Genomic DNA, 12238 nt, shown 5'->3' on the forward strand with positions numbered 1-12238 from the left:
ACATACAATGTGATGCAACTGGAGAAGTTGTATGCATTCAGAAACTATCCTTTACTGAGGTATAGGTTAAAAACACTTTACATGTATACCCTTTTCAGTATGTGTATTTATTTTCCTCTACAGTTTGGAAAACATCCCATTGAAGATCTGTTTACTGACCTCCAAGATGGAAGAAGACTCCTGGATCTCCTTGAAGGCCTTATGGGTCAAAAACTGGTAGGTGCAATAAAATACTAATGCTCTGGTCAATCTCCAAATTATTTTAAAACAAAGGAATGTCTAGTAATTGCCTTGTAATTTAGCGACAAATAGAAACTAGTCATGGGTGACTCTGACCCATTTGGCTTTCCAAAAATTTGCAAAACTCTATTAGATTCTTTGGGCGTTTTTTTTTTTTTTTTTTGGAAAAATACAGCAAAGTATTTCGCTCATCCGTACTAGTAAATATTCACTCCTGCAAAACCCTTTCAAGTTGGTAACCACTGTTAAACGTCATAGACTTTTTATGGCTAATTTACTGACAGATGTGCTTTCGTTTTGTAACTTGTACTAGACTGAAATAGAATAATACTTTGGTTGCTATGAGCAATAACAGATACAATTTAGCAACTGTATAAAGTAACCCTTTTACAGTATATCTGTAACTTATCTTTTTCACTTTATGAGATGAATGTCATCAAGGTGGTTGAGCTGCTATAATAAGAAAGGTTCAGGAACCTGTACAGTAACTCTGTTATACATAATGTAGTTCTACACACGATCTACAAGCATAGAATTTCAAAATGAAGTGTACAGAGAGCAAAGGATACCCCCCACAGTATAACAGTGACAGAATGATGAATATACCTTCAGAAAAATTCTCCTCCTATGTAACTGGGCATTTTGAAGTGAAAGAAATATAGGATTTCCCTTCAACCACTTTATCAGCTGAAATTTAGTGTCTCTGTGCTTTTTAAAGTATAATAAGCAGATCTACTTAATATTAGCCCCTTTAGAATGTGTAACACAATTTTGGGCTATTATGAGTGTAGCGCTATAGTAAACTGACTTGTGCCAGGGCAGTTTTAGCTACTTTCCTTTGTGGGCTGAGACCACAGATGAGCTCTCTTTCTCAGGGGCAAGCCCTCGCAACGCGGTGGAGGCAGGGTGTAGTGTAACTGTAACTAGGTGCAGATAGCACAATGATGGGCGCCAGTAGTTCTTTAACGGTTGAACATAGAACTGTATTTATTGAACAATAGCACATAGATCATTTAGCACATTGATCCACAATGGAGCATAGAACATACACAGCAGCATAAAGGAAGCATATACTCACAGCACGTATAGGCTGAATCCCCACAGGCTAGGGAATAAACAGCAGAGAGTAAGTTGACAGCATGTGATGGGTATTGCCCAGTTTTCAGGATATCTTCCATTGGCAGACTAGGGGAACTCCTATCATCCCTATCTCAACACTTGGTTCCTTACTCCAGGTCAGTAATACCCTGGGATCTTAACCCCTCTAATCTCCTCGGCGGAGCCTTGAGCTGCTCAACTAAATAACCTCTCTATCACTCCTAGAGTGATCTATAATTGAGTATAGCTGTCTAATTACCAAGGGCCAAGGCACCTAGGGTCGACACTACCCATTCCCTTCCAGCCTGCTTGGTTGGGCTAAAGCAGTGATCCCCAACCAGTAGCTCGCGAGCAACATGTTGCTCTCCAACCCCTTGAATGTTGCTCTCTGTGTCCTCAGAGCAGATGCTTATTTTTGAATTCCAGGCTTGGAAGCAAGTTTTAATTGCATAAAAACTAAGTATAGTACCAAGTAGAGCCTTTTGTAGGCTTCCAGTCCACATAGGGGCAACCAAATGGCCAATCACAGCCCTTATTTGGCACCCCATGGGACTATTTTATGCTTGTGTTGCTCTCCATCTCTTTTTACATTTGAATGTGGCTCACGGGTAAAAAAAGGTTGGGGACCTCTGGGCTAAAGCAATGGACCCAGAACACACGGTTCCTAAACCTTTTATACTCTGGCACAGTGCCATCTGGTGTACACTGTGTGAACTACAGGGGTTACATAAGCACAAGGTCCCCATAAGGACCCACTGAGGTGTCCATATTTCTAGGTATGTGCCTGTCTGTAATGTGTAAGGGTGTCTAAGATTTTCACATCCCTACATGAGCAATAATAGGTTAATGACCAGCTAACCAGTAGAGCAAGCTTTATACTTGACTCTAACACACATGGCTGGGCCTTCACAAGGTGGAAAGGGTGAAGGAAAGGTGTAGTTGGCCTACAACTCACTTAAGCTACTGTGCATAAAACTAAAAATAAACATGCGTTTGGTGTTTGTAAATAAAGGCACTTTTGCAGCATAACTTCTGCGCTGTCTTGTATCGACACCTATATTTTGGAACCACTTATTGATGGCTTTGGATGGAAGCAAGGTGCTGCGATTCCAAAATTAAACCACAGAGGAAAAAGTACCAGTTTATTGCATTTACTACTTAAAAATAAACATGCCAGGAGGTTCTTGTAGCAGACAAACAAAACACATTTATTGACGAAACAAGGATCCACAGGGTTAATACTCACAATCCACAGAGGTAAGGTGGTACAATATGTTAAAATGCCTGGACATTTCATTCATGCAAAGGCAGCTAGAGGTAGGGTACCTCTAGGGCAGCACAGCTTTACTGGCCTTGTTGTACCCAGGCTCCGTGAATCACATCCAGCTGGATCAGCAACCAAAGGCCAAAGAGAAAGATCCACCCCTAACCAGATACTATGTTAAAGTTTGTCAGGAAGTGGTTATAGGTCTGTAGGCCAATGATACTGATATGTAAATTATGTAACAGACACTGTAACAGGTGGCAGTTCTGGAAAGCAAGGGTCAGCTTGTCATTTGACATGCTTTCTAAAATTCAATGAAAAAGCTAGCTACCAATAGAACTGCTGCTAGACACCATATTTTAACAATTAAACTGGTTTGCTTAGGCAATAGATGAATGGGAGAAGGGCCAATAAAAAGCCTTCCCTGATTGCTGATAGTAAGAGAATAGGTAAGCTAACCCCCACCATTGCTGGAGGAAATCTGACACTTTTTGCCTATTGTTTTACTAATGAAAAACCTATGGTTTTTTTTTTTTGATTTTTTGAGATAAGCAGGGCAAACAGGAAAATTGAAGTTACTCCATGTTTGGCCCTTGTGAAGTACTGTACATAACTAGATTACCAATACACAACCCTCTACCTTCCCCCTTTGTTGTGACTGTTTTGTAAGCATGAGTATGCAGGGAGATGGTCCTAAAGTCAAATAAACTGTGACCTAGCCATTGGAATCCTTCTCAACTAACTATGCTCTTATTACATGCAGTGCATTTCATGTACTACATGCTGTGTTTGGTCAGGATGGATTAATGCCAGAATGTTAGTTTTCATTTACAAAAGGTTTGTTAAATAATTGGTGCCCTGAGGGACACAAGACTGCTCCCATTTATATATTTCTGGCTCAGCCCTGGAACAGAGAGAGGTGCACTAATGCAGGGGATAGGGCATACCACTCCCTTCACTGCATGCAGGAGATCATCCTTCCTCTACATACTAGATCCACAGTCACTGGACCAGCAACTATCCAGCAGGGAAATGTTGTTGTTTTTATATTACCAGTGTGTATTCCAATGCTTATCCCTTTGTATCATTTCCCTGCCACCACCTATTAATGGCTATAATATTATAAGTACTTCTGTCTGCAAGCTACAATACCTATTAAAAGAACATTAACAATAAAAAATGAAAGTGTTTTAAAAGAATGACAATATAATATAATGACACAGGGCAGATAACAGCTAAGCTTTGTAGTAGTACAATGGAATTCCTCAGAACGTATCTGTTATCTACTGTGTACCCTGTGCTTGAATGGTTGCCCCTATGGATACACAGCAGCTTGTTTATATAAATTATAGTTGCATTACTGAAGCAAACACATCCATTTTACCAGTGCAGGTCAACAGTACCTTACATTGTCATTCCTTTTAAACACTTTAATTTGTAAGTGTAAATGTTCCTTTAAATTGCAATTTCTCTTTTACTTTATTATTGCATCTTGTGCCAATTTGTTCTCATTAAACACTGCTGAGAGTTCATGGTGTTATGTACTCTTCTGCTTCCATAACATTAGTATGCTTAGTATACTTATTAGCAGCTAGTTATAGGGTGTCACGGAAATTCTTACAAATATACATTTTTATGCCCCTCCTTTACAGAGAAGCAGTTTTATCGTCAATGTAATTTATCAACGCTATACCCACTATTGTCACCTCATTTGCAGCTTCTCTTAATATATGTAATGAAAATAATAATTTTTTAATTTGCTAAATCAGTGGGAAAATGTTACAATAATGGGTAGATGCTATTGTATGATCTAATTAGGCATCATGAGCAATGGATTAAAATTACATTTTATTATTTGGATTTCAGCTTGTGTGAGCAGAATTACAGTACATATATTTTTCAGGAAGCAAATTATTTTAGTTTTCTTTCCACATTTTTCATGGATGCTTTGTAAACTATCCTTCATTAATAAACAATTATTATTATTAGAGAGAAATACCTGATGACTGTTTTTTTATATGTGTAAACTAATGGGGTGTGGTCAGATGGGAGTTTTGGCAATGTCATGAAACAGTTTAGCTAATTGTTAAGGCATCCATAGGAACCAATAGGAATTAATACTTGCAGGCCTTCTGTATAAGGGGTCTTTCTGTAATTTAGATCACCATTCTTTTAGTTTGCAAAAAATAATTTAAACATTCAACTCAATAGAATTGCTTTGCCTCCAATAATGGTTCATATTGTACCTTATCAAATATAAGACACAATTTTATTATTACAGAGATAAAGGAAATTGTTTTTAAAAATGTGAATTATCTGATTATAATGGAGTCTATAGGGTAGATTTATCAAAGAGTGAAGTTAGAGATTTCGACTGTCCACAGAGTGAAATACCGCCTCTCTCCATTCATTTCTATGGGCTTTTTGAAGGTGTATTTATCAAATGGTGAAATTTCACTATCACCCTTTGATAAATATTCCTTTAAAAATCCCATAGAAATGAATGGAGAGAGGCGGTATTTCACTCTGCAGACTGTGGAGATCTCTAACTTCACTCTTTGATAAATGTAACCCTATGGGAGATGGCTTTCCAGTAGGGATAGGCAAATTTTTCCGCATTGTTTCGCCACGGAAATGATGTCCATAGACTTGTATGGCGTTGTGCGTCAAAAAAAATTATGCACGTCAAAAAAATGTTGACTTTAATGGGCGTCTGTGACATTTCACCTACAGCGTTTTTTTGGCTAAACAAAAAGGGTCAAATTCGTCCAAGCCTACTTTCCAGTAATTCAGAGCTTTCTGGATAATGAGTTTCCAGATAACGGATTCCATACCATATTCTGAAATGCAGCAGGGAATTGTTAAAACATGAAATTTAGATATGTATTATGCAAAATTAAATGATCTCTGTTTGATGATTATTTTGCCATTATCTCATTTTAAAATTGCATCAAGACATCTTTTGTCTATATTGGTCTGTAATTGTTTTGCTTTAAACTCACTTTTCCTTTAGTTTGTTTTTTGTTTTCATTTGAAAACTGTTTTTTTTTGTTTGCAGCAGACTTGACTTGACCTTGGACTCAAAAATATGCATTTCTTTTATATTTCAATCAATTCTATATAAATGTCACTATTTCAATAAAAGATATGTCCTACCTTTCTGCTAAATGGCAGCGGGTCAGTTAGTATTAGTATGCATTGCATAAATTGCTGTTTTTCCCATTTGTTTTAGGTGAAAGAAAAAGGCTCTACAAGGGTCCATGCACTGAATAATGTCAACAAAGCACTGCAAGTCTTGCAAAAAAACAATGTGAGTAATCACCTTGACTGTCTCTATCAGTGCACTGTCAGCGTAGGGAATGTTCACAGTGAATCTTACAGCATGGCTTCTAAACGAGAGTAGTCTGGGACTTCATAAAGTACAGTTAAGTCAATGATCCTCCTTTTACTCAAGTTTTAAGATGTCCGGTATCAGCTATACACACAGGAATGTTTATAATCAAGATGGAATAGAGGATGCAGGCACAACACCATCTGTCCAATGCCAAATAGTCATATGTCTGTAACCAATACATCAATTAAAATGGCAGCAACCTGTTATCAAAGGTTTAGTTCTGTGTCTCTTTATTGAGGTAGAAGTTAAGTCTGAAAATTTGTAGATGCAGATTCTTTCCATTTGAATGCAATGGAAATAAATATTTGTGTATTTTACTGTGGCAAATTTTGCCTCTGTTTACCACACATCTAATTTAAACACATTCTCTAACCATGAGCTGCATGATTTGGAGAACAATAATGGCAATAAAAATATTACAAGTGGCACATTACTTCAACATTAGGGGGCAGATTTATCAAGGGTCAAAGTGAAAATTCGTATTTCAAAGTCAAATTTAGAATTTTGAAATTCAAATTTTAGAGGGTTTATTAGTGAAATTCGATTAGGGAATTTAAAAGAATTCGAATTTGATTTTTGAAATATATCATGTACAGGCCCTTTAAGAATTCAGATTCAACTATTACCTTAAACCTGGAGAATTGCTGTTTTAGCCTATAGGGAGGTCCTGTGTTCAATTTGGAGTTGTTTGCAGACTTCCTGAAAACCGAGGGTTTTTTGGAGAAAAAACTCGAATCAAATTCAATTCAAATTCAATTCAAATTTGATTCGAGTTTGCGGGTCAATGCCATTCACCCAAGTTTGAAAAAAATTTAATTTTTTAATGATTTTTAGTTGGTCGAATTTTGGTAAAAAAAAAAAACTCCCATGAACACTAATGGGGTTATTTACTAAACTCCAATTGCAAAAATCGCGAAAAATTAATGATTTATTTTTATAAAATCTGACTTTTAAAAAAATCACACATTTTTCGGAATTTATTAAACCCCAAGGATGGAAAAGTCAGAATCTGAAAATCTGGCATCTCAGACCTGTCGAGGTTGCATGTAAGTCAATGAGATAAGTCACAATAATTTTTTGATGTGCGCTGGGTTTCGGGCAATACCCCCAAAGTTTTCGGATTGAAAAAAAAATCTTGAAATTTGTGAAAATTTTATGAAAAACCCAGATTAATCAAGAAAATCAGATTTTTTTTACCGCAAACCAAACTTTCGAGAAAATTTAATAATAAATAAGCGTTAAAAACCCGAGCGATTTGATCTGAGTTTGTAGCATAAAATATTTAGATAAATTCGGTCTTTGATAAATAACCCCCTAAATTTGACCCTTGATAAATCTGTCCCTATGTATCAGGAATGTTAAATAAATAACCTTACTTTCTGTAAAGCCGTGTAATTGGCATGCTTTGTTTCATAACAAAATGATTTCCATTGAGTTTCAGACCCAGGAAAATGACAAATCTGGGTGCATGATACAGAGTTTCCTTTCCTAATAAAATAATGCAATTCGTATGTTGGGCTATAAAGAGATACATACTTTCCCGGGATATAACCTTGGTCAATGTTTTGCTAATATTTTTGTTAAAATCCACATGTGAAATTGGAGTGCAAGCTTCGTAGCCTGTGAGACGGATTGTTATATTGTTTAATACGGCCTGTCAGCATTAATGTCCAAGCATTAGTATTTGTACTGCTGGAATTGAGCTACCCTCTAGATGGAAATTGATGCATTGCCTTTCCTTTTTACCTTTTTTATTCAATTGCAATATATTTGTTTTGAAGAAAAAAAAAAGAATGCCTTGGCAGTACATTAAAATAAGGCATTAACTTTGTAGGCCGGGTCAAAAATGTAATTGTAATACATTCAGACTGAGCAATGCTTCCAATGTCAATGGTCTCATACTTTGTGTTTTCATTTCATTGTACTGCAAACTTTGCAAGTGATCAATAACTCCACAGAACATTTTAAGTGGCAACCTTATTCTATAACAGTTTCACCTCAAGGATAAAGTCAAATGACGTACATAATTTTCAAAAGGAGCTTACTATACAGGACGATGGCATATGAAAGATAAACGCTCAGCTTTTTTTTTTTTTTTTGATATACTGCAGTTCTGGTTATTTTTAGAAGGGCATCTGAGATGGACGTGTCTAGCAGATAAATTGATTTATCAGTTTCTGAAATCTTAATCAGAGGCTCAGGTGGCCAGAATGTAGTCATAAATCCTTGTGACCCTTATAGAAGTTTTAGATGTAACCTACAAAACAATGTCAGAGACATACATTGTATATACAGTAATTAACACACAGAGTATTTTATTCCTAAATGAGAAATACTACAAGAACTATAATATGGACTATACCGGCTTAGTATATAATGCAAATGAAACAGTAAATATTACAATTACTGAGTATGAAAAATGCTCATCCCTGTTAATTTTCTGCACATCAGCGCTACTGACTAATTAGCATCATGGATGTCACAAAGATGTGATAATGTTTATGTGTTTATCTATTTTATGCTTTAGCATTCAGGATCAGGATATTTATCAAAGGGGAACCATCACGAAAATGAACATTTACAGTAATATAAGCTTCCTCATACTGAAGTAAGAACATTTCTAAATACAATCAATTAAAAATTCTGTATTGTTTCTGAAATAATCAAGTTTATATCCACGATTCCTCTCTCAGCATCTGTTTCTCTTCATTCTGTCTTAATGCAGCAGTTGGATATCAGATGAATAATCCAATATATCTTATAGGGGGACTTCCTTTCCTAGCAGATGTATTAGAACTCACTCAAATAACTGATTCCAGTACAAGCAAAATCTAACAAAATTCTGCACAAATTCTGCATGTAGAGAGACTGGATTTCTGGTGATTTTAATAGAGTGCGCTCTAATACATCTTCTACGCAAAAGGAGCCCCAAATATAAGATATATTAGATCATTCATATGATAGCCAAATCCTGAATGAAGACAGACTGAAGATAAACAGATTCTGAGAGAGGGACAGTGAACATAAACTTGATTATTTCAGAAACAATGCAGAATATTTAATTTATGGTATTTAGAAAGTTTTATATTATATATATATATAATATATATTTATATATATATATATTTATATATATATATATATATATATATATTTTTATATATATATATATATATATATATATATATATATATATATATATATTTATATATATATATATATATATATATATATATAATATATATATATATATATATATATATATATATATATATATATATATATATATATATATATATATATATATAATTAGAACTGACCAACAGGAGCTGTATTTGGCCTTCTAAGAGATTGTTATGCCCACAGAACTGATCTCTTTGACATTATCATTTTATTATAATTTCGTCCCTGAAGATGTTGTATAATGAATAATTGGCTGATTGTATTGAATCTGTTGGACTATGGGGTGCCGTTTGTCCCAAATACATTCTGTATACAAAACTATCCCTAATACACAGAATGAATGTCTCTCATGTTATATAAGTATTTGTGACCATACACAGATAAAAAATATACAAAAGACTTATTTCTATTAAAGAATGAAAACAAAATCTGGTTAGTGCACAAAAGGATGTCATTATATCACAAACACCATTCTGTACAGTTTAACAAGCAATCTGTCTCACAAATGTATAACCTCCATGTAACGGACGCACTTATGTGCAAAGTTACTTACAGAATGAATTATGTAAAAACAAAGTTGGACATAATATATAATAGTGTAACTAACTAGTGCTTGTCAAGCTAGATTTGACTGACAAAATAGATATCTGTGACACAAAGCAAGATTTTATAGTACAGGATTCATTCTTTCCACAAAATGACAGTTTTGTTTCACAAAACAGATAAAATAACCATTCTGTGAAGCAACACTGTCAGTCACATTCCTGAACCAATAAGAACAAAGCTTATTGCCATATACAAACAAGATGAGAAGTGGCCAGCTCTGCTCCACATGGCTAAGGCAAAGTATCTGACCTGCTATAGAGGGCGCCCTCTGATGTCCCCTGTGCTGCATAGTAATAAACATGAACAAACCTTTCCTAAAAGAGCTGCTGTTAAACACTACAGGTTCATAAATGGAAGTTTTTACAAATGGCTGAGAAATATAATGCTACACTTCTAATGATTGTAGAAAAAGAAAAGTATGCAAAACATAAATATGATCATTTTAGGTGATATGGCTATTCTTATTGTAGTAACCTGCTTGTGTGGCCATTTTGGTTAAGGTCATTCCTGCTGTTTTGCCATTATCTTATGACTTACTCCTGTTCCTCTTCCTGTCTAAGCTGAGAGCAATAATGGGACAGGCCACACCCACCTGCCATTAAATGTACCAGAAGTTACTGTGCTTGTCTGGCTGCTTTGCCTGACTCTCAGAGTCAGTTATAAGTTTTGTATATGATAGTTAGACTCCAATGTCTCCTCCTAGCTGTAATCTTGCACCAATTAGCTTGTAGTAGTCTCTTAATAATGTGCTTAGCTATAGTACAACTACTACATAATAGCTTTAGCCAGAGACTTGGGACTGATCATGTGCACACATACCTCCCAACTGTCCCTTTTTCAGAGGGACAGTCCCTCTTTTGACAGCTCAACTTGAGGTCCCTCATTTGTACTGGAAAGTCCCTCTTTTCTCTGCAATGAACAGCCAGAAAAAGAAACAAAGTTTCTAACTTAATTGGCTTTTGGCAGAGAGGCCAGTACAGCTAACAGGTGCAACTAAGATGCTTTATAACAATTTTGAGATAAGAAAATAAGTAATTTTAACAGTTTAGATAAGGAGAAATATTTTCAAATTTTTATAACCTGCCAAACTTTGTAAAATGAACATGGTAATTAGGGGGTGTGGCCACAAAATGGGTATGGTCAAAAAAAATTGCTGCACTACATGCAAAAAAATTTTTGTCTCTCTTTTTATTTCCAAAATGATGGTAGGTATAGTTCAACTACTACATAATAGCTTTAGCCAGAGACTTGGGACTGATCATGTGCACAGTCACGCATTCTGTATAGTATGATGTGTAGGTTATATGAGCAGCCACTCCTGAGTACTGTGTGTAAACAAAAGGGGGTCATTTAGGCAGGGGCAATTTAAGGGGATCATAATCTATTTATATAGAAGCAACAAGCTATACAATGCTTTATATTTATTTATAACAAAAGACTCTAATGATGCTGTCCCCTTACCTGCCCAGTGCTTAACCCTTTCACATCAGAGTGGGTCGAGGGGGGCACAACACTAGAGCAGAGAGCACAACTGCGCCCATGTCACATGCATGTCCAGGGCCGCTGGCACGGGGGGGACAAGTGTTCGAGGGCCTGAAGGGGCCCAGAAGTGCTGCATTTTTCAAAGAGCCGGGTCCCCTTTACGAGCACCCGAGCCGTGCGGCCATTTCACATATTACCGAATGCGGAAGTGCCGAAAAGACGAAGCTGAAGTCCCGAAGCGGTGAAAAGACACGAATTCACGAAAGGAGGTGAAGTTTAAGTCCTGAAGCCTTTTGTTTACACACAGTACTCAGGAGTGGCTGCTCATATAACCTACACATCATACTATACACAATGTGTGTGCACATGATCAGTCCCAAGTCTCTGGCTAAAGCTATTATGTAGTAGTTGAACTATAGCTAAGCACATTATTAAGAGACTACTACAAGCTAATTGGTGCAAGATTACAGCTAGGAGGAGACATTGGAGTCTAACTATCATATGCAAAACTTATAACTGACTCTGAGAGTCAGGCAAAGCAGCCAGACAAGCACAGTAACTTCTGGTACATTTAATGGCAGGTGGGTGTGGCCTGTCCCATTATTGCTCTCAGCTTAGACAGGAAGAGGAACAGGAGTAAGTCATAAGATAATGGCAAAACAGCAGGAATGCCCTTAACCAAAATGGCCACACAAGCAGGTTACTACAATAAGACTAGCCATATCACCTAAAATGATCATATTTATGTTTTGCATACTTTTCTTTTTCTACAATCATTAGAAGTGCAGCATTATATTTCTCAGCCATTTGTAAAAACTTCCATTTATGAACCTGTAGTGTTTAACAGCAGCTCTTTTAGGAAAGGTTTGTTCATGTTTATTACTATGCAGCACAGGGGACATTAGAGGGCGCCCTCTATAGCAGGTCAGATACTTTGCCTTAGCCATGTGGAGCAGAGCTGGCCACTTCTC

The 12238-nt window shown here is 36.2% G+C and overlaps 1 protein-coding gene across 1 annotated transcript in view; it reads left to right on the top strand.

Moving 5' to 3' along the window:
- Window positions 1-12238, top strand: part of dmd.1.S (dystrophin, gene 1 S homeolog) — a 935293-nt gene that overhangs the window by 56516 nt on the left and 866539 nt on the right. Inside the window, exons 2-3 of the mRNA XM_041584187.1 lie at window positions 124-216; window positions 5835-5912. Of these exons, the coding sequence (XP_041440121.1) occupies window positions 202-216; window positions 5835-5912 (93 nt within the window). The 5' untranslated portion in view covers window positions 124-201. The remainder of the gene's footprint in view (window positions 1-123; window positions 217-5834; window positions 5913-12238) is intronic.

This window comes from Xenopus laevis, chromosome 2S, assembly GCF_017654675.1.
Source record: "Xenopus laevis strain J_2021 chromosome 2S, Xenopus_laevis_v10.1, whole genome shotgun sequence".
Classification (NCBI taxonomy): domain Eukaryota; kingdom Metazoa; phylum Chordata; class Amphibia; order Anura; family Pipidae; genus Xenopus; species Xenopus laevis.